The sequence below is a fragment of the Delphinapterus leucas genome, chromosome 13 (genome assembly GCF_059928025.1).
Source record: "Delphinapterus leucas isolate spDelLeu-1000000601 "Yukka" chromosome 13, BTC_Dleu_Yukka2, whole genome shotgun sequence".
NCBI classification, from domain to species: domain Eukaryota; kingdom Metazoa; phylum Chordata; class Mammalia; order Artiodactyla; family Monodontidae; genus Delphinapterus; species Delphinapterus leucas.
In genome coordinates, this window is record NC_143141.1 from 42,973,471 (window position 1) to 42,999,407 (window position 25,937).

The 25,937-nt window shown below is 37.4% G+C and overlaps 1 protein-coding gene across 15 annotated transcripts in view; it reads left to right on the forward strand.

Moving 5' to 3' along the window:
- The window catches only part of USP34 (ubiquitin specific peptidase 34), a 231,411-nt gene that overhangs the window by 19,441 nt on the left and 186,033 nt on the right, over positions 1-25,937 (forward strand). For 10 of the 15 annotated variants that reach the window (XM_089923117.1, XM_089923124.1, XM_089923125.1 and 7 more), the window contains exons 1-2: positions 5,249-6,340; positions 19,572-19,659. In XM_089923117.1, the coding sequence (XP_089779243.1) occupies positions 6,100-6,340; positions 19,572-19,659 (329 nt within the window). In that variant the 5' untranslated portion in view covers positions 5,249-6,099. The other 5 variants (XM_022597181.3, XM_089923129.1, XM_089923130.1 and 2 more) reach the window with 3 other exon arrangements.

Genomic DNA, 25,937 nt, shown 5'->3' on the forward strand with positions numbered 1-25,937 from the left:
CTCTAGTTGAGGCGCGTGAGCTCAGTAGTTGTGGTGCGTGGGCTTAGATGCCCTGCAGCATGTGGAATCCTAGTTCCCTGACCAGGGATCGAACCCACGTCCCCTGCATTGGAAGGCGGATTCTTTAGCACTCGACCACCAGGGAAGTTCAGAATTTTATTGTTTCTGATGTTATTGTAAGTGGAATTGTTTTGTATGTTTCATTAAAAAATTTTTTTTTAAATTTTTGGCTGCATTGCGTCTTCATTGCTGCGTGCAGGCTTTCTCTAGTTGCGGTGAGCGGGGCCTACTCTTCGTTGCGGTGCACGGGCTTCTCATTGCGGTGGCTTCTCTTGTTGAGGAGCGCAGGCTTCCATGGTTGTGGCACGTGGGCTCAGTAGTTGTGGCTCACAGGGTCTAGAGCACAGGCTCAGTAGTTGTGGCACATGGGCTTAGTTGTTCCGTGGCATGTGGAGTCCTCTTGGACCAGGGCTCGAACCTGTGTCCCTTGCATTGGCAGTGCCACCAGGGAAGTCCTCTGTTTCATTTTTGCATTGCTTGTTGCTAGTGTATAGAAATACAATTGATTACTTGTTTATTAATTTTCTTTAGTGATTCCTTAAGACTTTCTTAGGATTTATACAAGATCATGTCATCTGTGAATAGAAACAGTTTTACTTCCTTTTCAATTGGGATATGTTTTGTTTCATATAACCCTTTATTATTAAATTTGTATCTTCATTTGGTTCCATCAGTGGTTCTTAAAGTTTGATGTGTGGACCCTGGGGGTCCCAGAGAGCCTTTCAAGGGGTCTGAGAGGTAAGTCATATTTGCCTTTTGGTTGATATTTTCACTGGTACTGCAAAGGCATGGTGGATAAAACACATTGCAGGAAATAACACAGTGCACTAAGTAGTTAATGTAATCTTTGCTGCCAAGCACTTGCTGTTTAAAAAAAATGTTCACTTTATGCCTTTGATGAAGCAATGGATATTAATATTATTAAATCTCAGAAGCTTATGTGCATGTCTTTTAATATCCTGTGATGAAATGAGAAATGCATATAAAGCATTTCTTTTGTTTACTGCAGTAAGATGGTTGTCTTAAGGAAGTGCCCTCATGTGATTGAGTTGTAAGCTGAACTAGCTGCTTTTTTCATGAAACTCCATTTTTATTTGAAAGAATGATTGACTCAGAGGTTATCCAGATTTGGGTATATGGCGTGCATTTTCTGGAATGAATGAGGCAAGCATGTCACTTCAAAGAAGACTGATGGTGTTAGTTGCCAGTGATAAAATTGAGCTTTCAAGAAAAAATTAAGATTTGGAAAATTTGTACCTGTCACTGAGTTTGACAGCTGCCCAAAACGTATGGATTTTTTTATGAGATTGATGGAACTATTAATAATGATATGATTTTTTGATATTGTGTAATGAAATATGTCAACACTGGAAAGATCTACATAACTTAGTGAGCCAGTATTTTCCATATCACCAGTGCATGATGTTACAAAGTCATTTATGGTCAAAAGGTCTATTCAGAGAGCAAGATAGATCAGTGGATTTTAATGTAACAGTACTGATAAAGTTTTAGATTTCACATTGCAACTTGTCTTTTAGAAATTAACACTCGGGGCTTCCCTGGTGGTACAGTGGTTAAGAATCCACCTGCCAATGCAGGAGACATGGGTTTGAGCCCTGGTCCAGGAAGATCCCACATGCTGTGGAGTAACTAAGCCCATGCACCACAACTACTGAAGCCCGCGCGCCTAGAGCCTGTGCTCTGTGACAAGAGAAGCCACCTCAATGAGAATCCTTCGCACCGTAACGAAGAGTAGCCCCCACTCCCCACAACTAGAGAAAGCCTGCGCCCAGCAACAAAGACCTAATGCAGCCAAAAATAAATAAGAATAAAAATAAATTAATTAAAAAAAATTAACAGTCATTGAGTTTTGGTGTAATATCGAAGAATATCCAAAATTATCTGACAGGGCTGTTAAAATAGTCCTCTTATTTCCATGTTCAGATCTTTTAAGAATGGATTTTCTTTATTTGCTTTACCAAAACTATATGGCAGCATATAGAATGCAGAAGCAGTTAATGAGAATCCAGCTGTTTTCTATTAAGCCAGACCCTAAAGATATTTTCAAAAATTTAAAACAGTGCCACTCAAGTCACTGATTTTTTAAAAATGGAAAACAGGTAATGAATTTATCGCTTATAAATTATTGAATAAATATTCCTAAATTTTAATTCAAAACACAGTAAATATTGATAAATATAAATCACCTAAACATAAGTTCTTTAAAGTTTTCAGTTTTTTTGTTTGTTTTTTGTTTTTTTTTTGCAGTATGCGGGCCTCTCACTGTTGTGGCCTCTCCCGTTGCTGAGCACAGGCTCCGGACGCGCAGGCTCAGCGGCCATGGCTCACGGGCCCAGCCGCTCTGCGGCATGTGGGATCCTCCTGGACCAGGGCATGAACCCGTGTCCCCTTCATTGGCAGGCGGACCCTCAACCACTGCGCTACCAGGGAAGCCCCAAGTTTTCAGTTTTTAAGCATGTGAAGGAGCCCTGAAAACAAAGTTTGAGAACTGCTGGGCTGCATAATCTTAAAATTTTCCCCTTCCTTATTCAGGGTTTTGTTACTCTAATCTCTTCGGTATGGAGATTACTCAGGGTTTATTAGTCCTTTGCTGTGTATATTATGAAGAGGTTGAAGTAAGGATTCAGTCTACTGCCATGACTTCATTATTTTTCAGAGTATATTTCTAGCACTGACTGATTTTCCAAGTGTCAGACCAATATCCTTAACTTAGTTCTAGACTTTTTTTTTTTTTGCGCTACGCTGGCCTGTCACTGTTGTGGCCTCTCCCGTTGTGGAGCACAGGCTCCGGACGCACAGGCTCAGCGGCCATGGCCCACGGGCCCAGCTGCTCCGCGGCATGTGGGATCCTCCCGGACCGGGGCACGAACCCGTGTCCCCTGCATCGGCAGGCGGACTCTCAACCACTGCGCCACCAGGGGAGCCCCCTAGACATTTTTAGTTAAGTATCCTTCATCCTCAAATTCAACAGAAGTAAAACTGAGTCGTTCATCTTGTACTCATATTTTTTTTTTGCTTGCTTCTTTACGTAAATCTTGCTTAACTATGAATTTCTCACACTGGAATTTATTTTAGTATTTGTTCTACCTTCTGTACTTTAGAATGATGCCTCTGGAACTTTAATGTACATATGATCACCTGGAGATTTTCTTAAAAAGGCAGATTAATTCAAGCAGTCTGGAATTTTGCCTGAGAGTCTTCATTCTAAGAAAACTTCCACATGATGCTGATGTTGTTGGTCTTTAGTACACACTTTGAGTAGCAAGGCCTTAGAATACGTTAATTCCGTTTATTCTGTTCCTGTCTTTTATACTATTGTTGTAGTGTATTTTAATTACTTATATGTATATATTTTTTGTTTTTTGCGGTACGTGGGCCTCTCACTGTTGTGGCCTCTCCCGTTGCTGAGCGCAGGCTCCGGACGCGCAGGCTCAGCGGCCATGGCTCACGGGCCCAGCCGCTCCGCGGCATGTGGGATCTTCCCATACCGGGGCACGAACCTGTGTCCCCTGCATCGGCAGGCGGACTCTCAACCACTGCGCCACCAGGGAAGCCCAATTACTTATATTTTTAAAGTTCAGTAAGACGTTATTGTCAAGTCAGTATTCATTTAGATTTACCCACTTTTATCCTTTCTGTTGCTGTTCATTTTCTTTTGCATCTCTGGGCTTTCATCTGGGATCATTTTTCTTTTAGAATTTCCTTTAGTGTGGTTCTCCTGTGGATGATCTTTCCCATATTTGCTTGTCTTTTAAAATGAAGATAAAATATATTTTCAGACAACAAACACTTAAAATAGGGTATTGAGTTACAGATTTGTGGGTGCTGTTGCTTCTTTCAATAAGTCATTCCATTAAAAAATTTTTTTGGCTTAAATAGTTTATACTGAGAATTCAGCCATCAGTTTTACTATTGCTTCTTTAAAGGTAAGTTTTTTCTTCATCTGTCTGATTTTAAGATTTTCTTATTGTCTTAGGTCTTCAGTTTTACTGTGATGTGTCTACGTCTCTTTTTGTATTTATTGGCGAACGATTCATTCTTGAATCTGGTTTGAGCTTTAAAAAGTTAGTTTTGTAGCCATTGTGTCTTCAAGTATATGTCCTGCTTCATGATTTCATCACTTTTTGGAATTCCAGTTACATAAATGCTATATGTTTTTCATCATCTTCCTTCTCTCTTTTGCTCTTCTGTATTTTCCATCTTTTTGTCTTTTGTGTGTCTGTACTTCAGTCTAGATATTTATTTTTGACCTACCTTCCTTAAATTGTATGTAATCTAGTATTAAAGCCATGTATTGAGATCTTAATTCCAGTTATTGTATATTTTCATTGTAAAGCTTTTGATTCTCTTAATAGTTTTCAGAACTTTGCTGAAATTCTTTATCTTAACATCTACTATCTTGAACATATTACTGTTATAAAGTTCAGGTCTGATAACTAATTAATCTCATTTTTTTCTTACTTTCTTTTCCCCTCTGTTTTGATTATGTGGTTTATGGTCTTGTTTTTTGGTATGCTTGATAAATTTTTTTTAACTTTGTTATAGAAAAACTTAGTCATGTGTAGAAGTAGGAAGGTTCATAGCAATGATATTTATGAATCTGTCACTCAATCAATAATTACTAGCTCATAGACAATTTTGTTTCATTTGTATCCTACTCATTCCCTTTCCCCCACCCACTGTATGATTTTCAAGCAAATCCAAGTATTATATGTTACCTGTATACATTTCAGTATAGTTCTCTAAAAGACAAATACTTTAAAAATACATAACCACAATATCATCATTACAACTAAAAAATTAAGAGTAATGTAATACAAAACATCTAGTGGTCAAATTTCCCTCATAGTCTAAATTTTTTAAAGTTTTATTTAATTTTTCCTTTAAAATTTGAATCAAGGTTCAGATAAAGTCTTTTGTAGTTACTGATTCTTTTTTTTTTTTTCCTTCCCCGCTGCACAGCTTGCAGGATCTTAGCTCCCCGACCAGGGATTGAACCTGCACCCTTGGCAGTGAAACCATGAAGTCCTAACCACTGGACTGCCAGGGAATTCCCAAACTTATTCATCTTGTAACTAGAAGTTTGTACCCTTTGACCAACATCATCCCATTTCTTCCACCCCCCACTCTCCTGGCAGCCGCCATTCTACTCTCTTTTTCTGTGAGTTCAGCTTTTTAAGATTTCATGTATAAGTGAGAATATATAATGTTTGTCTTTCTCCGACTTACTTCACTCAGCATAATGCCTTCAAGGTCCATCCATGTTGTCACAGATGCCTGAATTTATTCCGTTATATATATGTACCACAGCTTTCTTATCCATTCATCCATCAGTGGACACGTAGGTTGCTTCCATTTCTTGGCTTTTTGTTGTGAATAATGCTGCATTGAACATGGGGGAATTACTATCTCTTTGAGATAGTAATCCATTTCCTTTGGATATGTACCCATAAGTAGGATTGCTAGATCATGTTCTATTTTTGCATTTTTTGAGGAACCTCCATACTGTTTTACACTGTGGCTGTACCAATTTACATCCCCACTTACAGTCCACCAGGGTTCCCTTTTCTCCAAATCATCAAAAACACTTGTTATCATTTGTCTTTTTTTTTTTTTTTTTTCTGGTATGCGGGCCTCTCACTGTTGTGGCCTCTCCCGTTGTGGAGCACAGGCTCCGGACGCGCAGGCTCAGCGGCCATGGCTCATGGGCCTAGCCGCTTCGCGGCATGTGGGATCTTCCCGGACCGGGGCACGAACCCGTGTCCCCTGCATCGGCAGGCGGACTCCCAACTGCTGCGCCCCCAGGGAAGCCCATCATTTGTCTTTTTGATGATGGCCATTCTAAAAGATGTGAGGTGATAGCTCATTGTAGTTGATTTGCATTTCCCTGATGATTTGTGGTGTTGAACATCTTTTATGTTCCTGTTGGCTATTTGTATGTTGTCTTTGGAAGACTGTCTATTCGGGTCATTTGCCGTTTTTTAATTGGTTATTTGATTTTTTTTGCTATTGAGTTGTATGAGTTTCTTATATATATTAAATTTTTTATTATTTTTAAAGATTTTTTTGATGTGGACCATTTTTAAAGTCTTCATTGATTTTGTTACAGTATTGCTTCTGTTTTTTATGTTTTGGTTTTTTGGCTGTGAGGCATGTGGGATCTTAGCTCCCCGACCAGGGATCGAACCTGCACCCCCTGCATTGGAAGGCGAAGTCTTAACCACTGGACTGCCAGGGAAATCTCCTTTATATATTCTAGGTATTAACTGTTTATAAGATAAATGGTTTGCAAGTATTTTCTTCCATTCTGTAGGTTGATTGTTTCTTTTGCTGTGCAGAAGCTTCTTAGTTTGATGTAGTCTTACTTGTTTATTTTGTTGTTGTTGCTTGTGCTTTTGGTTGTGATAGCCAAAAATTTGTTACCAAGACCACTGTAAAGTAACTTTTCCTCTCTGTTTTTGGTTTTAGGTCTTATATTTGAGTCTTTAATCCATTTTAAGTTAGTTTTTGTGTATGGTGTAAGATAAGGATCCAGTTTCACTCTGTTGTGTGTAGCTATTCAGTTTTCCCAACACCATGTATTGAAGACTGTTCTTTCCCTGTTGAATATTCTTGGCTCACTTGCCAAATATTAGTCAACCATTTACGCATGAGTTTATTTCTGACCTTTTCATTCTGTTCCGTTGGTCTGTGTGTCTCTTTTTATTCCAGTACTGTTTTATCATGATTTTTTTTTAAATTATCATAATTTTGTAATATAATTTGAAATCAGGAAGTGTGATGCCTCTAGCTTTGTTCTTTCTTAGGTTTGCTCTGACTATTCGGAGTCTTGTTGTTTCATGTGAATTTTAGGATTTTTTTTTTCTTTTTCCTTGAAAAATGCCACTGAAAGTTTGAGGGATGTCATTGAACTTTTTTTTTTTTTTGTCATTGAACTTTTAAATGGTTTTGGGTAGTATGGACATTTTAACAATATTAATTCTTCTGCTTTGTGAACATAGGATATCTTTCCATTTATTTGTGTCTTCTTTCATTTCCTTCATCATTTTCTTGTAGTTTTCACCTTCTTGCTTAAGTTTACTTCTAAGTATTTATTTTTGATGCTATTGTAAATGGGATTGTTTTCTTTCTTTTTCAGGTAGTTCATTGTTAGTGTATTGAAATGTAACTGATTATGTTGATATTGTATTCTGCAACTTTACTGGATTTGTTTATTTAGTTTTTTGTTTGTTTTTGGTGGAGTCTTTAGTATTTTTTTATATATGAGATCATGTCATCTACAAACATGATACTCATCTCAGGTATGAATCCCACTTGATGATGGTGTATAATGCTTTTAATGTGCTGTTGAAGTTGGTTTGCTAGTATTTTGTTGAAGAATTTTTACATGTATGTTCATCAGGAATATTGACCCATAATTTTCTTTTCTTGTATCCTCATTGGGCTTTGGTATCAGGGTAATGCTGGTTTTCACTGTAAAATGAGTTTGGGAGTGTTCCTTCCTCTTCAGTTTTTTTTTAAGGATTTGAAAAGGATTGGTGTTAATTATTCTTTAAACGTTTGGTAGAATTCACCTGTGAAACCATCTGGTCCTTGGCTTTTCTTTGTTGGGAGGTTTTGATTACTAATTCAATTCCCTTACTCATTATTGGTCTGTTCACATTTTCTATTTCTTCATGGTTCAGTCTTTGTAGGTTGTATGTTTCTAGATATTTATCCATTTTTCTAGGTTGTCTAATTTGTTGGCTTATAATTGTTTATAGTAGTATCTTAAGATCCATCAGTTGTAATACCTCAGTTGTCTCCTCTGTCATTTCTGATTTTGAGTGCTTTCTCTTCTTTTCTTAGTCTAGCTAAGGATTTGTCCTTCTTTTTAATCTTCTCAAAGAACCAGCTTTTAGTTTCATGGATTTTTTTCCTATTTTTCAAGTTTCTATTTCCTTTATTTCTGTTCTGATGTTTGTTATTTTCTTCCTTCAGCTAACTTTGGGCTTAGTTTGTTCTTTTTCTGTGCTTAGTTTGTTCTTTTTCTAGTTTCTTGAGGTGTAAAGTTAGGTAGTTTATTTGAGGGTTTTTTTCCCCCCTTAACATAACATTTATCTCTGTAAGTTTCCCTCTTAGAACTATGTTTGCTGCATTCCCTAAGTTTTGGTATGTTGCATTTCCACTTTTGTCTCAAGATATTTTTTGATTTCCCTTTTGACTACTTTGACTCATTGGTTGTTCATACATATGTTGTATATTTTATTTTTTAAAAATATTTATTTATTTGGCTGTGCCAAATCTTGGTCACAGCACGCAGGATCTTTAGTTGTGGCGTGTGGGCTCCTTTTTTTTTTTTTTAAGTTGCAGCATGTGGGATCTTTTTAGTTGTGGCATGCGGGATCTTTAGTTGCGGCATGCAAACTCTTAGTTGTGGCATGTAGGATCTAGTTCCCTGACCAAGGATCAAACCTGGGCCCCCTGCATTGGAAGCACGGAGTATTAGCCACTGGACCACCAGGGAAGTCCCCGTATGTTGTTTAATATCCACGTATTTGTGAATTTTCCAGCTTTCCTCCTGTTTCTCATCTCTATTTTATACCACTGTGGCTTGAAAAGATAATTGGTATGATTTCTATCTTCTTAAATTTGCTAGGACTTCTTTTTTGACCTAACATATGACCTGGAGAATGTTCCATATGTGCTTGAGGAGAATGTGTTCTGCTGTTGGATGGAATGTTCTATGTATGTATGCTAGGCTCATTTGTTGTAAAGTATAGTTCAAGTTCATTGTTTCCTTGTTGATCTTCTGTCTGATCTATCCATTGTTGAAAGTGGGATATTGAAGTTTCTTACTATTTTTGTATTATTTCTCTCTTCGGATCTGTTAGTATGTGCTTAATATATTTAGATACTCTGATGGGTGCTTATATATTTGCTGTTTTTGTATTCTCTTGATAAATTCACCTCTTCATCATCATAAAATGACCTTCTTTGTCTTCTGTTACAGACTTAGACTTAAAGTGTATTTTGTGTGGTATAAATACAGCTATTCCTTCTTTCTTTTTGTTTCCATTTGCATGGAATATATTTTTCCATCCCTTCACTTTGAATCTGTGTGTGTCCTTAAAGTTGTAGTGAGTCTCTTTCATGCCACATCTAGTTGGATCCTGTATTTTTTTTTAATTAATTTATTTTATTTTTGGCTTCTCATTTTGTGTATTTTTCTGATTTCATTGAATTGTTTTTTTGTATTTTCTTGTAGCTCACTGGTCTTCCTTAAAACAACTTCTTTGAATTATTTATTGGACAAATTGCAGATCTCCATTTTCTTGGAATTGGTTACTTGAAAATTATTGTGTTCCCTTAGTGGTTTAATGTCACCTTGATTTTTCATGTTCCATGATGTCTTGAATTGCTGTTTTTGCATGTGGAGAAGCAGTCATCTCCTCCAGTTTTTACTGACTGGCTTTGGGAGAGACATATCTTCTGATAAGCCCTGTTAAGAATTCTGAGCCTAGGGCTTCCCTGGTGGCACAGTGGTTAAGAATCCACCTGCTAGTGCAGGGGACACACAGGTTCGAGCCCTGGTCCAGGAAGATCCCACATGCCGTGGAGTAACTAAGCCCTTGTGCCACAACTACTGAGCCTGCGCTCTAGAGCCCACGTGCCGCAACTACTGAAGCCCGCGTGCCTAGAGCCCGTGTCCCACAACAAGAGAAGTTGCCGCAATGAGAAGCCCGCGCACTGCAACAAAGAGTAGCCCCCACTCGACGCAGCTAAAGAAAGCCCGCGCGCAGCAACGAAGACCCAATGCAGGCATAAATAAATAAAGGAACGAATGAATGGATTCTGAGTGTTTCTCAGACCTTGATTGATTGATTGATTGATTGATTGCGTTGAGTCTTCATTGCTGCGCTTGAGCTTTCTCTAATTACAGCGAGCAGGGACTATTCTTCATTGCAGTGTGTGGGCTTCTCATTGTGGTGGCTTCTCTTGTTGCGGAGCACGGGCTGTAGGCGCGCAGGCTTCAGTAGTTTCGGCACACAGGCTCATTAGTTGTGGCACATGGGCTCTAGAGTGCAGACTCAGTAGTTGTGGCGCACAGGCTTAGTTGCTCCGCAGCATGTGGAATCTTCCCAGACCAGGGCCTGAACCCATGTACCCTGCATTGACAGGTGGATTCTTAACCTCTGCGCCACCAGGGAAGTCCATCTCAGGCCTTTTTTTTTTCATTTGCGGTACGCGGGCCTCTCACTGCTGTGGCCTCTCCCGTTGTGGAGCACAGGCGCCGGACGCACGGACGCACAGGCTCAGCGGCTGTGGCTCACGGTCCCAGCTGCTCCACGGCATGTGGGATCTTCCCAGACCAGAGCACGAACCCGTGTCCTCTGCATCGGCAGGCGGACTCTCAACCACTGCGCCACCAGGGAAGCCCCATCTCAGACCTTTTTTAACGGATATATCTGCTCCTCATTTCTTGTTCTGTTTTGGAAGGTAATTCTAAGATCGTTGCTGTCTCCTGATCATACAAAGCCAGATTGAGTGCTGACAGTCTCTCATGTGTTTTTCCTACAGCAGTGCTGAATTCTCAAGTTTGTGTACTTTCTCCCACTTCTGCAGGGTCTGGACAGCTTTTTGCACATGCTGTTAATTGTCTGTGAAGGTTTGCTTTTGCTGCCCTTAGGGGTGCAGACAAGGAGCCAGCCACAGGGTGGGAGTGTGTGTGAGTGAGGTACATGGAGAGTTGGGGGTTCTTATGTGGGATTGGGGGCATCCTCAGACAAGATTCTTTCTTGGCACTGTGCTGTGCTGCCTTGGGAGAAGGGTGTCACAGGTAAAGTGAAACTGTTCCTCTTACTCTCTTCAGTGTGTCCAGTCTTGGATTTTATTTTATTTTATTTTTTGCTTCGGAAATTCTCTCCCGTACTCCCAGACTTCCACAAAGGCACTGTTGTCCATGGTGATTGTCAGCATCAGTGTTCTTTGGGAGGAAGATGGTAGAAAACTTACATTTTGCTATTTTGATGACATCACTCTCTGCTGATGTACTTTATATGACCAAAGCTTAGATTTTTTTTTGTATAACTTTATTAAAATGGAAATAAACTTTATGTGCTATGTGTATCTGACATTTTTTTCATTTAGTATATCACTATAAGTTATCTGTGTTGCTTATTAGCGTATTAGAAGTCTGCTGCTTTTTACAGTTGAACAGAAAACTATAATTTTTTTTAAATCAGTCCACTCTTTGGACAGGTGATTTGTTTCTAGTTTGAGGCTGCTTGAATAATTTGTTTTGTTTATTTTGCTTTTTGTTTTTGTTTGTTTTGTTTTGCTTGGTTGGTTATCTGCCTGGACTAATTTTATAGATTCTGGCTGCCCTGCTGTTTATAGTCACTGACATGTGTTGTTTTTTTTTTAAATACATAATTCTTATCCTTTTTTGTTCTTGCTATTTGTTGAAGAAACTACTGATTCCATGGATCATTTAGCCCATAAAGGTTTTTTGTTTTGGATGTTGCTTATTGTATCCTTGTGGGATTATTGAACATGTTTTTCTGTCTCCTCTGTTTCTGTAATTTGATTATTAGATTTAGAGGCTTGATCAGATTTCGATTAGATTTCTTGGCAAGACTTTTATAGAATGTGTTGTATTCTTCCATCAGAGGGCAAAAAATGTCATGTTGTTGCTTTTTTTGTAATGCCAGCAACCATTGCCTAGATTTTTTATTTCATTTGTAGTTGCAAAATGGTGATATTCTAATCCTATCATTTTTCTTCATCAGCTAGTCTGTTGCTATAAGGAGAAACTTCCTTTTATTACCCATTTAGTTACTTTGAATTACCATTAGTACAGGAAGGCAGGGTAAATGTCTCATTTTCCCCTTTTATTTACCAGTTTTCAAACAGTGAGTTCTTTAAAATTTTAACATTTGATTGGTAATTGGTCCTTTTTTTGAGGATCATTATAAAATTATGTAATTAAAAATAATGTTTTTGCCTTTATTCACCTAACTTTTGGGGGGTTATTTCATATTAGTTTATAAAGAGCATTTCCCTCCACTTTTTTTTTTCTGATGCATAGTTTTCCATTGTCAGGATGAATTTAACTTGTTTTCTATTGATAGGCATTTAGGTTATTTCCAGTCTTCTGGTATTAAGAACAATGCTAAGTTGAATATCAATGAGTGTTATTTTGGATGAGAAAAAATGTGTAGAAAATGATGCTTAAAATAATACTCAGAGTTATCAGTGCATTCTTTTATTTATTTGTTTGTTTTTGACTATGTTGGGTCTTCGTTGCTGCACCCAGGCTTTCTCTAGTTGCGGCGAGCGGGGGCTACTCTTCATTGCTGTGCGTGGGCTTTGCATCGCGGTGGCTTTTCTTGTTGTGGGGCACGGGCTCTAGGTGCATGGGCTTCAGTGGTTGTGGCACACAGGCTCAGTAATTGTGGCTCGTGGGCTCTAGAGTGCAGGCTCAGTAGTTGTGACGCATGGGCTTAGTTGCTCCACGGCATGTTGGATCTTCCTGGACCAGGCCTCGAACCCATGTCCCCTGCATGGGCAGGCGGATTCTTAACCACTGCGCCACCAGGGAAGCCCAGTGCATTTTTGATTTTGATAAATATTGTCAAATTGTTTTTACTCACGTATGAAAGCACTTGTTTTCTCTTGAGTTTATCAAGACTAGGTATTATTTAAACTCTTTGCAAACCTGGTAAGAAAAATAATGGTGTTTCAGTGGTATGTTTGAACCCCATGTGTATCATTTTTTCTTTTTTTAATCCCTTTTTTCTTCAGTTTTTCTTTTCCAATCTGTTTTTTGAACTCAGAGATTACTCTTTCGTAAAGACTTTTCCTGGCTTGTAGTTCCTTTGAAGTTTGCTTTTTCGTTGTTTTTATCTGTAATTGAACTTTGTATATGCTCAGACGTATCAATTTAGAACACTTTAAGAATGCCAGTCTTTGTTTCTGCCATCTTCTATGCTGTTATCTAGTGTTTCAGTTGGCTTTAAAGACTCCCAGACTACAGACAGCACCTGACTTATGACGGTTTGGCTTACAACTTTTCAACTTTCTGATGGTGAGAAAGTGATATACATGCACTGGAAACTGTACTTTGAATTTTGGTCTTTTCCTGGGCTAGCGATATGGGTATGATACTCTTGGCTTAAGGATGGACAGCAACAGTAAGCTGTAGCTGTCAGTCAGCCTTGCTCTCAGTCAACTTTGCAGTCACGAGGGTAAATAGCTGATACACTTAGCCATTCTGTACCCATAGGTCCATTCTGTTTTTCCCTTTAAGTACAGTATTTAATAAATTGCATTAGATATTCAACACTTTACTATAAAATAGGCTTCATGTTAGATGATTTTATCCAGCTGTAGGCTGATGGAAGTGTTTTGAGTGTATTTAAGGTAGGCTAGGCTAAGCTGTGATGTTTGGTAGGTTAGGTGTAATAAATGCATTTTCACAATTTATGGTATTTTCAACTTAAAATGAGTTTATCGGGATGTAATTCCATTGTAAGTTGAGAAATAACTGTAATAAGTATTTTATTTTGTTAATATTTTGTCAGTTTGCTTATTTAGGTTTACCCATGTATTTATTTCCTTCTTTACCATATTTTTCTTTCTTCTTGCTCTTAGATTCTTTGCCTTTTTCTTTTTTTTTCTTTTGAGGAACCTTGTAATCTTTTTAAAATTTGATTTTCTATTCATGGCTTATCAATAATAAGCATATCCATTTGTCCAAAGTTTTATTTCACCCTTTCTCTTGAGGTCTACCCTGGGTATCAAATTCTAGGTTGAGGTTTACTTGGGTGTAAAATTCTAGATTGGCCATTTTAATGTTTTGAAGATTTTATTCTATTCTTTCAGTCAGAAGTCTGCCTCTCAGAATCTGTATTATTGTTACTCTATGTAGTCTTTTTTTTCTTTGAAGCTTTTACTAAAACTTTCTATGACAAATTTCTAATATATGCAAAAGAATAATATACTTACGGTATTAAAAGGTGAAATTTGTCTGGCAGTAGTTCATCCAAGTTCGTAACCATGTAGTACCTTTCTTTAATTGGCTTATATTCACTTAATTGTCCCTTTGAATAGTCTTTTAAATGTGTTTGTAACTCTAGGTCAAGTAGTAGATCATTTAACATTTTACTTTCAAGACAACAGGTCTTAAAGTATTCATGATTTATCAATGTTGATAGAATTTTCTGACAGCATCTTGTTACATAATTTAGTGAATCAAGCCTTAGATATATTAGCTGCTTCAGCAGCTTTATTTTGTTTTCCCATTCTCCTATTTAGCAGTTATCTAGTACACTATGTTTCTCTCTCTTAATTCTTCTTTTGCACATGATGATCCTTCTGACTAGGATTCCATCCCCTGTGGGCTTCTTTGTCTTCACTCCCTCCTTCCTATTCCTTTCCTGCTGTCCTTCTTGCTTCCCTTTTTACTAACTTCTGTCTTTCAGTTAGTTGTTATTTCTTTTAGGGAACTTTCCTTAGTCCTTTCCAAGATTGTGTTTCCATGTCCTGCTTATTAGGTTAAAAAAAAAAAAGTTGCAAAGAATTGATGCTGAGTTGTTTAAAAAAAGTTCTCTTGAACTAGGTATTGTTCAAACAGATTGGGAAGTTTTTAAAAAGTCTAGAGAGTGTTCTGTATTTAGATTGCTCTGCAACTTGAGTAAGTGTTTAAATTACTGTAATAGAATGCTGGAATGGAAATGATAGCCAATGCACTGCTTTTGTTTCTTTTGAAATATACGATGCAGAACTCTAGTCAGTGGACTGAAACCCTAAGAAAAGGCCCTATGTCAGAAGATTGGTGAATGTGTATTAATAAGTTTTAAAATCAAGCATTAGTCTCGTAATTTCTGTATACCCAAGGAACAACTCAGGCTAGGAGTGCTGGCTAGTACTGGGCCCCTGGAGCTGTTTGTACTTACGTTAGCCATTTTACCCACCTAGGTGGGTCTCAGTGGCTAACCTTGGTGCTGGCCAGGGTTCTGGATAGGGCCCAGGTTCTTGTAATTCCTGTTCTTTTGGGACTTTGCTGATAAGAAGTTATGTGAGGTTGTGTTCAGCACCTTTGGCTTGGTGAGCGGTCATGAATTTTTTCATCTGATGAGTTGTGAGATTGTATATGAGAATACTTACCCTTTACTTGGGGTAAGGTCCGGATCATGACTACTAATGGTTTCTCAGTAGATTCCTGGGTTATGCCTCCTGTCCTCTCATGTTTCCTTTTGGGGTGATGCTTGCCATCATACTATCATACTGTTCATTTCTGATCTTGAAGTTTTTATGAGCATTTTCTTCTTTTTAAATTTAAGTGATAAGAACCATTTACTTTTCACCCTATTTCCACCCTTCTACCTCACGCATTGTGTCAGTTGGGTACATTTCTTTCAGTTACTGAATTTCCTTTCCTTGCTTTTGGGGAATGGCATCTCTGGCACCCAGGTATTACCCAGCCTTAATGTTTCCAGTTCCACTTGGAAATCTTCTCTTGGGCTGTATTTGGTATTCTTTAGATCTATGTGACAATTCCTCCACCTTGCTCTTTTCCCAGTCCAGGTGGTTGGCCCTTTAGAGTTGGAATTACAGTTCCTCTTCTATAGGAAATAGGTGGAAAGATTTCTTGAACTTGCCTTCCTCCCTACTTCCTTTATTTGCTTATAAATATTATACTGTGGACTTTAATGGATCTTTGATTTGTAAAGATCAGTGGCTTCTTTTAAACTGCAGTGTGGGGTACTCTATCTCCCTTTTTTAAAATTAATTAAACATTCTTAAAATTGTAAAAAACACAAGTTTTCTCATCTTCACCATCTTTTAAAATTACTGAAGTATAGTTCATTTACAGTGTTGTTCCTGGTGTACACAGAGTGATTCAGTTATACAGATGTATTCTTTTTCATATTCTTTTTCAGTATAGGTTATTACAAGATACTGAATACAGTTCCCTCTACTGTACAGTAGGACCTTGTTTATCTCATCTTAACCATTTTTAAGTGTACAATTCAGTAGTGTTAAGAATATTCACATTGTTGGGACTTCCCTGGTGGTCCAGTGGGTAGGACTCTGTGCTCCCAATGCAGGGGCGCGGGTTCAATCCCTGGTCGGGCAACTAGATCCCATATGCATGCCACAACGAAGATTCCGCGTGTTGCAACTAAGACCCAGCACAGCCAGAATAAATAAATATTTTAAAAAAAGGATATTCACATTGTTATGCAACAGATCTTCAGAACTTTTTCATCTTGAAAACTAAAACTCTGTACGCATTAAACAACTCCTCATTTCTCTCTCCCCCTGACAACCACCATTCTACTTTATTTCTATGGATTTGATTACTCAAGATATTACATTTAAGTAGAATCATACAGTATTTTGTCTTTTTGTGACTTACTTTTTGTGGCTTATTTACTTAACGTGATGTTCTCAAGGTTCATTCATTTTGTAGCATGTGATGGGATTTCCTTCCTTTTTAAGGCTGAATAACATTCCTCTCTCTGTGTACACCACTTTTTGTTTATTCATCTCTCTGTGTGCATTTGGGTTACTTATGTCTCTTGCCGATTGTGAATAATGCTGCTGTGAACATAGGTATACAGATATCTCTTTGAGGTTCTGCTTTCAATTCTTTTTTCATATATATACCCAAAAGTGGGATTGCTGAATCATATGGTAATTCTTTTTAAAATGTTTTGAGGAACTGCTGTATTCTTTTCAATAGTAATTGCACCAATTATTATTTCCACCAACAGTGCTCAAGGGTTTCAGTTTCTACATATCCTCATCTATACTTGTTATTTTATGATTTTTTTTTTAACAGTAGCCATCCTAAGGCGTGTGAAGTGATATCTCATTGTGGTTTTTATTTGTGTACTTAGTTTTGAAATCATGAAATGAGTCTTCCAACTTTGTTCTTGTTTTTCAAGATTGTTTTGGTTATTTGGGGTCCCTTGAAATTCCATACAAGTTTAAGGGTAGAGTTTTCCATTTCTGCAAAAACGTTGGGATTTTGGTAGGGATTGTATTGACTCTATAGATCACTTCGGACATTATTGACATTTAACGATGTTAAATGTTCCATGAGTATGAGATTTGTTCCTATTGTACCTGATATCTTTCAGCAACTTTTTGTAGTTGTCAGTTTTCAAGTCTTTCGCCTCCCTGGTTTACTTTATTCCTAAGTTTTTTATTCTTTTTGATGCCTGTGTTCTTAATTTCCTTTTCAGATTGTTCATTATTAGTATATAGAAATGCAATGGATTTTTGTACGTTGACTTTGTGTCCTGTCACTTTACTGAAATCATTTATTCTAACAGTTGTGTGTTTGTGTGGACTATAGCAGTTCCTACATATAAAATCATGCCATCCATGAACAGAGGTAATTTTAGTACTTCTTTTCCAATTTCTTCTTCTTGCCTAATTGCTCTGACTAGAACTTCCAGTAGTGTGTTGAATAGAAGTTGTGAAAGCAGCTACTTTGTCTTGATCCTGATCATAGAGTAGAAGCTTTCAGTCTTTCACTATTGAGTATGATGTTTGCTGTCTGGAGAGGTCTATTTTGTCTGGCTCTGATAAGATGTACTTCCCTTCCCTTTCTGGTTATGGGGTAGATATAATGAAATAGTAAGCTTATGTTGGTGAGCAGTTAGGTTGCCAGTTGGGCCTCAGCTGGGGTATGTGTTTCTCACCACACGTATGCGTTTCCCAGAATGTATGCCATTTGCGTTTTGTGTTAGAGAAGGATATGATCTTTGCAACCACTCTGTTCCCTGTGTTTTCAGGCCAGGGAAGGAAAACTGTTACTGTGTACTGTGGTCTCTTCTTCTTGATGAAATCACACAAGCCAAGAGCTTGCTTTTAGTAGTTACCTTATCTTATCCCCCACTATATCTTACTTCGTCATGGTTGCTAGGTTTTGTTGTTGGGATCTTCTCCCTGATGGGCATTAGTGTCTTTGGCTTCCAGGGCCACCTCAGGTGCTGTTTACCTTGTTACCTATTTGTTTGGCATATACTCTTGCCCTGTGATTTTTCCTTCTCTCTCTGACCAAGAGAATTTTTTTACCCGCCTTGGTCTAGTCAGTATTATCAGAGAGAAATCTTCCAACCTCCTACTTGGACTTCAAGCATTTCTGGAGCTGAGTAGGGGAAGAGTGCTGTAAGTCTCAACATGGAGTATATAGTCTGATCTAGAACAAGGTGAGGTTTTTTTAAAACGAAAATTAAGACATACACAGTTGGTAAATAGAGGGATGATATTAATATAATGGAACATCTTAATGGTTCATATGGGATTTCCCGCATCACATTAATGTTTTATAGTGATTCATGCAAGCTTTCTTGTGATTAAAGAGAGGACCCTACTGGTACATGAGAAAACAGTAACAAAGCTGACATTCCTCAAAAATGCCTTCTTGTGCATACAGTGATTGGTTTATTGCCCTCAGGGACCCCTGTGTTTTCTACTTTGTAGAGCTGTGTGGAGAAGGAAGTAGGTGCCAAGTCATTAAAATGATGGAGCTATGAGGGTGGTTATATTTGATGTTTAATTTTTTTTTGGAAATGACCTTTATTAGAATTGAATGCCCTCAGGCACCTTCATATCAAAAGATGAAGTATGAACCTCATGGGTTAAAGTTGCAGAAGATTGATTGACACTGGTTAGTGCAGATACCAGTAGAGATTTAACTGTGCTAGTATTTTTTTAAATTTTAAATCAGACTGGTTATTGGTTTTGTCAGTGTTCTGGTTATAAAGTTTCATAGGTTTTGAGTAGTCTGCTTCTAATGTTTTATTGTTAGTCTCATTTTCTTTATTGTAAAGTTTTATATCACATGAGGCTTCTTAGCAGTGCTTACATGACACAGTAGGAAATGCCTGTACAGAGAGATTAAATGTTTTCAGTATGATACCTCCTGGCTTTCAGCTACCTGATTGTGCAAAACCCAGCTCTCTCTGGTTCAACATCTCCGGAGAGCAAACATAGTCTTTTAGAGATCGTGTGTGTGTGTGTGTGTGTGTGTGTGTGTGTGTGTGTGCGCGCGCGCGCGTGTGTGTGATGAGGGTTTGTCTAACTGCTTCTTAATAAGACTTTAATATTTTTTAGCCCCACTTGTATTCCTTCTTTTAGAAGTACTCAGTGTTTCTAATTCCTGAGGCTCTCTGAGACAAAGTTAGCATCGAATTGGTCAATAATTAACCAAGATTTATTTTCTTCAGTGAAAGCAAAAAAAAAAAAAATATTGGAAATATTTGTATTTGTAAATCTAGCTTTTTTTTTAAGTGTTGACTTTTTTTTTTGGCCATGCCGTGTGGCACGTGGGGATCTTAGTTCCCTGGCCGGGGATTGAACCCATGCCTCCTGCAGTGGAAGCGTGGAGTCTTAACCATTGGACCACCAGGGAAGTCCCTATTGGCTTTAATATTGGTTTGGCATTATTTGTTCATAATTTAAAAGTTACTTTTTCTATTTTCTTTCAGTATCCGATATAGAAGGTGGTGATGGACTGCAGCTCAGAAAGGAACATACTCTCAAAATATTTGCTTATATCAATTCCTGGACACAGAGGTATGCATCTTTATGTATTTTGAAGAGTAACTTTGTCAGTTGTGTTTTGTTTTACATTTTTATTTTTTGTTTTTGGCCATGCCACACGGCTTGTGGGATCTTAGTTCCTTGACCAGGGTAGGAACCCGTGCCCCCTGCAGTGAAAGCACGGAGTCCTAACCACTGGACCACTTGGGAATTCCCAGTTGTATTTTATTTTATTTTTTATTTATTTATTTTTGGCTGTGTTGGGTCTTCGCTGCTGCACGCGGGTTTTCTCTAGTTGTGGCGAGTGGGGGCTACTTTTCGTTGTCGTGCATGGGCTTCTCATCGCGGTGGCTTCTCTTGTTGCAGAGCATGGGCTCTAGGCATGCGGGCTCAGTAGTTGTGGCTCGTGGGTTCTAGAGCACAGGCTCAGTAGTTGTGGTGCACGGGCTTAGTTGCTTGGCGGCATGTAGGATCTTCCCAGACCAGGGCTTGAACCCATGTCCCCTGCATTGGCAGGCAGATTCTTAACCACTGAGCCATCAGAGAAGCCCATAAATGAAATTTTGATATGTACAGTTTTAGGCAGTAATTTGTAGGCTTCATTAGAATATCAAAGGATGTAGAGACTCTCTGCCTTTATATCATGCTGTTCCAGAATATAGTGATTAAGAGTAGTATGGCCTTGGAGCCAGATAGATGTGGCTTCCAGTCCTGCTTCATCACTTGTGTACTAGGTGATTATGACAAATCAGTTAACTTCTGTAAGCTCTTACCTCCTCATTTGTAAAATGAGTAATAATAAAGCTACTACTATCTTCATGAGGTTGTGAAGAAACAAAATACTTAACATGGTGTCTGACAAAAGAACTTAATAAATACCTATTTTAATTAAAATTGTTGAAACTTATTTTAGAAAATGAAATATATATTGAAGGGTACATAAGCTAAGGCATGAAAAGTCAAATTGGAAAATAGTGTGTAATATTTATAATTCTATTCACGTTAGTAAGTATTAACAGTTTTTAGCTGATAGTAAAAAGTACCAAAAAGTAGAATGTTACACTCTTAATTGTTCATGCTGATAGAAGAGAGAAATGACAATAAAATATACAGTTGGATCACAGTGCTTTAGAGTAAAAATTTTTTGCCTGTTTCCCTGCTCTGCCCTCCCCCCATCCTGTTTCTCTCTAGGGCATCAAAAAATATTGTTGTCCAGATTAAGGTTGTGGTTCTTGTAGGGGATAAAAAGCTACTAATAAAGCACAGTTAATTTACAAAAGAAATTCTTAACTTGGTGGCCCATGACCATGGAAGGTCCATAAATGTACCTTAGTGCACGAATGGATCGGATCCATGACATCTCATACAAAATGTTCTATGTAGGTTTTCTGGGAGAAAAGTGTTAACTTTCAAAAGATTATCAATAATCAAGAATCATTTTTTCTAATATGTTGGTTGACCAGAATATAGCTGAAGGAGAATGTTCACTTAAAAAACAATATGTTAAGAATTTAATATTTATAGAAATTTCAAAGGCTTTAATATTTTATAATTTTCCTTCTATTTAAATGATATACTCATTGTGAAAGTCTTTTAGAAAATACAGAAGATCAAAGTTTAAAAAAAAAAATGCCATCACCCAGAGTAACAACTGGTAACTTTTTTTTGGTATAACCTTGGTATGAGATTGGGAACAGTACAGTTTAAAATTTTACAAAAATGTGATTATAAAACTTGTATGCTTTATAATCTGATTTTTTTTCATGTGAACTATGATCAGTCTCTGTGTCATCAAATACTGTGTCATCATTTTTATTAATAATTGCTGCATCACAGTAATATAGCTGCCACTTCTTTGTTTTGTTCGTAAGATTCAGGGAGTTAGTTATGTATATTACTTTAACAGATTATCATTATTTTATTTTATTAATATTGGAATGGAAAATTGGAATGAAATGGGAGGAAAATGAATCCAGAGAATGGGGAGAGAATATTAGGAGAATAAATGAAAGAATATAAATTTGCAAAAGAGCATACATGGCTCTGAAAGGAATGTCATGCACGATGAAGGCATTGATACCACACGGCAAAATTCTTCTTGTTGGAATTGTTGCTGGTTTTTGTTTGACTTGTTTAAAGCCTATTACAAAACAGGCTTATGTTTTATATCTTGCAGATGCCTCAGTAGGCATTCAAGGTTCCTCGTTGTCTTCTACCTGTCTACTTTTTACCTTTTTTTCAGGATTTCTCCCCTGAAATAATTCTGGGTGCTAGCTAGGCAGAGGTTCTGTCAGATCTTTGTATTTTCAGGCTAAAAATTTCACCTTTCACACCTGTCATTTGTACTTAAAGTTTGAGGCTGTTGCTTATTTTTATTGTTTTATTGAACTTTTATTTTTTATAACAGTTTTAGACACTATTGCTTTTGAACAGGTTAATGTATGTTCTCCACTCTTTAAGGGTCTACTTTATATTTTGGAATTAAGAAATTTGATCAGTGGGATATTGATATTGACCACTATTTCAAAGTAGTGTTTTTCAGAAATTAGCTCATAAGTAAAAAAAACTTTCGCTATGGTTGGATACTGTAGATGAACAGTCCTTTCATGTGTTCAGCAGTACCAGACCAGGAAAATGTTAGATCCATTCGAAGATTTGTTAGATGGAATTATGGAATCCAGGTTAAAATAATTTAATTTTGACATGTAGCTTCCTCGTGAATGTTAGTATTTTTATTAATTGAAGCTGCATGTTTTGTTAGTCATTTAGAAATTTTTATCATTGTGTGTTCTTAAATGTAAGCGTATTCCACTCAGATAGGCAGCATATAACTCCACTTAGGTAGTAAGGTCTTATCAGGTGGGTAATAACGGGAAGGACTGAGAAGAAAATAGGATAAGCTCAGATAGTGAAAGGTAATGTATGATATTGGTGTACAAATACAGTATGTACAGAGTTTAAAAAATAAAATGGTAGGAAAAGGCCTATAATATAAAAGTCCGTTGTCCCCTATCTCCCCAGCCCCATTTCTGTTTTCAACTTTTTGAGATGTTGGTTTTGATACTAACTTTTATGTTCTGAAATAATATTATATTGCTGTTGCTTTATCTGTCAATTTTAGGTATAATCTGTGAACTTCCTTTTCTGATATATAAAGATTTCACCCATTTACCCTTCCCCGTCCTCTCAATATAGTTAAATCAGTTCTTGAGGTAGTTCTAAAAACAAAAATAATGCCCAGTTATTAGCCAAAAAAGATTCTGTGGTTCATTTTATATTTTACAAGATATAAATTGTTGTTTTTCTTTTGTTTTCATTCTTTGTTTCATAGAGTTTAGTGTCTTGTTCTTCATTTGATTAATTTTCTAGGTGTGGATCACTAATTTTTCCCAAACTCTCCAGCCCTTCTTAGTACTAGTTTTTACATTTTTATACATCATTAGGTGATCTGTTATTTTCTTACCTTCCCTCCATCTCCTTTGGCTTTTATCTTCCTACTCCAATCTGTATTGATTTCTCAGTAGGGTTACTGAAACAGCTATATGCTCTTCAGATCATCCTTGAAATTCTTTTGCTTTTCTATTATATTGGATATCCAGTTCACTGGATTCTATGCCATCTTTATTGGTTTACTTCTTTGTTTTGTTAGGATGATATCTTTTCTGAGAAAAGGTACATGGGAGACAAATGGTTTTTAGACCTTTCCGGCCTAAAAGAATGTCTCTTCTATGCTTACTTTTATTGATAACTTTTGTTGGATACAGAATTGTAGATAGAAAATTATTTTCTCTCAGAATTTTGAAAGTGTTATTCCATTGTATTTTATCTTCCAATATTACTTAGGAGAAAGTATGAGCTGTTTTTATTCCTGAGCTTTTTCTTGTCACTCTTTTCACTCTCCCCGAAAGCTTTTAGGATCCTTATCCCTCCTTGGCTTCAGAAATTTCATGATGGTATGTGTTTCTTTCTTTTTTCAGATTCTTTTCCCATATAGGGTGTTACAGAATATTGAGTAGAGTTCCCTGTGCTATACAGTAGGTCCTCGTTGATTTTTTTTTTTTTTTAAGATTTTATTTATTTATTTATTTGGCTGTGTTGGGTCTTACTTGCAGCATGCGGGATCTTTTGTTGCGGTGCATGGGCTTCTCTAGCTGTGGCTCGCAGGCTCAGTAGCTGCGGTGCGTGGGCTTAGTTGCCCTGAGGCATGTGGGATCTCAGTTCCCTGACCAGGGATCAAACCCACGTCCCCTACATTGGAAGATGGATTCTTAACCACTGGACCACTAGGGAAGTCCCTATCTATTTTATGTATAGTTGTATATATATTGTTAATCCCAAACTCTTAATTTATCCCTCCCCCCACCTTTCCCCTTTGGTAACCATAAATTTGTTTTCGAAGTCTGTGAGTCTTTTGTAAATAAGTTCATTTGTATCATTTTTTTAGATTCCACATATAAGTGATTATCATATGATATTTGTCTTTTTCTTACTTACTTCACTTAGTATGATAATCTCTAGATCCATACCTGACTGCACTTTTATAGTAAATTTGACTAGCTCTTTGGCTTTCCTAATCCAAAATCTGACCTCAAGGTTGTTTGTTTGGTTTTTTTTGCGGTACGCGGGCCTCTCACTGTTGTGGCCTCTCCCGTATGATCCTTCACTTTGAACTTGGTTTTTCCTAAACTTAAAGGAAGAAGCTACTCATCAGAAAAATGTTGAGTAATGTGTTTATTTTTCTTCTTGTAGAAACTGCGATATTATAGAATTTAAAACTGGAGGAGGCCTTAGAGATAAAATCCCTTTCATTTTGCCATGGAGAAAATAGTCCTGATGTATCATTTATGCATTTCTGTGTAACAAGGTACTCCGAAAGTAGTGTTTAAAACAACAATAAACGTTTGTTATCCTCAGAGATATGTTTATTATCTCAATTACGAACATTTATCATCAATTATTTTATGGGTAGGAGTTTGGGAGTGGTTTAGTTGGTTGGTTCTGGCTTGGATTTCTTATAAGGTTGTAGTCAAGATTTGGCCAGGTTATGGTCATCTTTGGATGACCTTACGTGGGACTGGAGGATCTATTTCCAAGTTGACTCACTTCCATGTTTGGCAAGTTGGTGCTGGTTGTTAGTGGGAGGACTCAGTTTTTTCTCATGTGGCCCTTACCATGGCCTCCTTGAGTGTTTTTCATGATAGCTGGCTTCCCCCAGAGTGAGTGATCCGAAAGAGAGCAAGGCAGAAGTGGTAATGTCTTTTATAACCTAGTCTCAGATGTCATACACTGTCATTTCTGCCACATTCCATTCATTGGAAGCCAGTCATTAAGTCCGGTCCACCTTCAAGGGGAGGAAAATTGGGCTTCACCTTTTAAAGGGAAGAGTAATATTAAAGAATTTGTGGCCATACTTCAAATTTGCCACACCTGGAGAAATGAAGTTATTCTTACATGGTCATACAGGAAGTTGGTGATCTATTTGGTACAATAAGAGTTTTGATTTGTTTCGATAATATAACTAGGTGCAAATTTTAAGTGATAGTTGCTTAACTGTCATCTGTTATTGGACACATTGTAACCTGGTGCTGTGTATTATTTACTTATTGATTCACCAGACCCCTTTGATTATCCACAATATGCCAGGCATTGTGCTACTAACTGAACATGTCTAAGAGAACTAGATTTGTATGTAGTAATTACTGACTCTTATTTTTATTTATTTTTGTTTTTTTACTGGAGCTGAAGTGCGAGAGAGAGAGAGAGAGAGAGAGAGAGTGTGTGTGTGTGTGTGTGTGTGTGTGTGTTCTTTAAACACTTTTGATCTGTCAGATAGGATAGGAATGTCCCTCCTAAGTAGCCTTCAAGCAAATTATTATTATTATTATCAGCAGCATTATTATTATCAGCAGCTCCGCGTGGTATGGCATGCGGGATCTTAGTTCCCTAACCAGGGATCGAACCCGTGCCCCCTGCAGTGGAAGTGTGGAGTCTTAACCACTGGACTGCCAGGGAAGTCCCAAGCAAATTATTTTTAAATGTAGCTTTTTTATTAGTTGACAACAAAATCCCTTATGTAAAATAATGAGCTGGGTTTACTAATAAGGTATTTTATTATAGCCAGTTTCCTGATATTTGTTAAACATGTATTGAGTAGTTAGTACTTAGAGAAGCAAAGATATAGCCATAATTCTTGTTCTTTGTCTAGAGGGACAGATAAATACATACATAAAACTGAAGATGATAGCTGTCGACCTAACATGGTGACTTTTTACCAGTACCAGTTTTTGGTGTGATGCTGTCTTTTTAAGTTA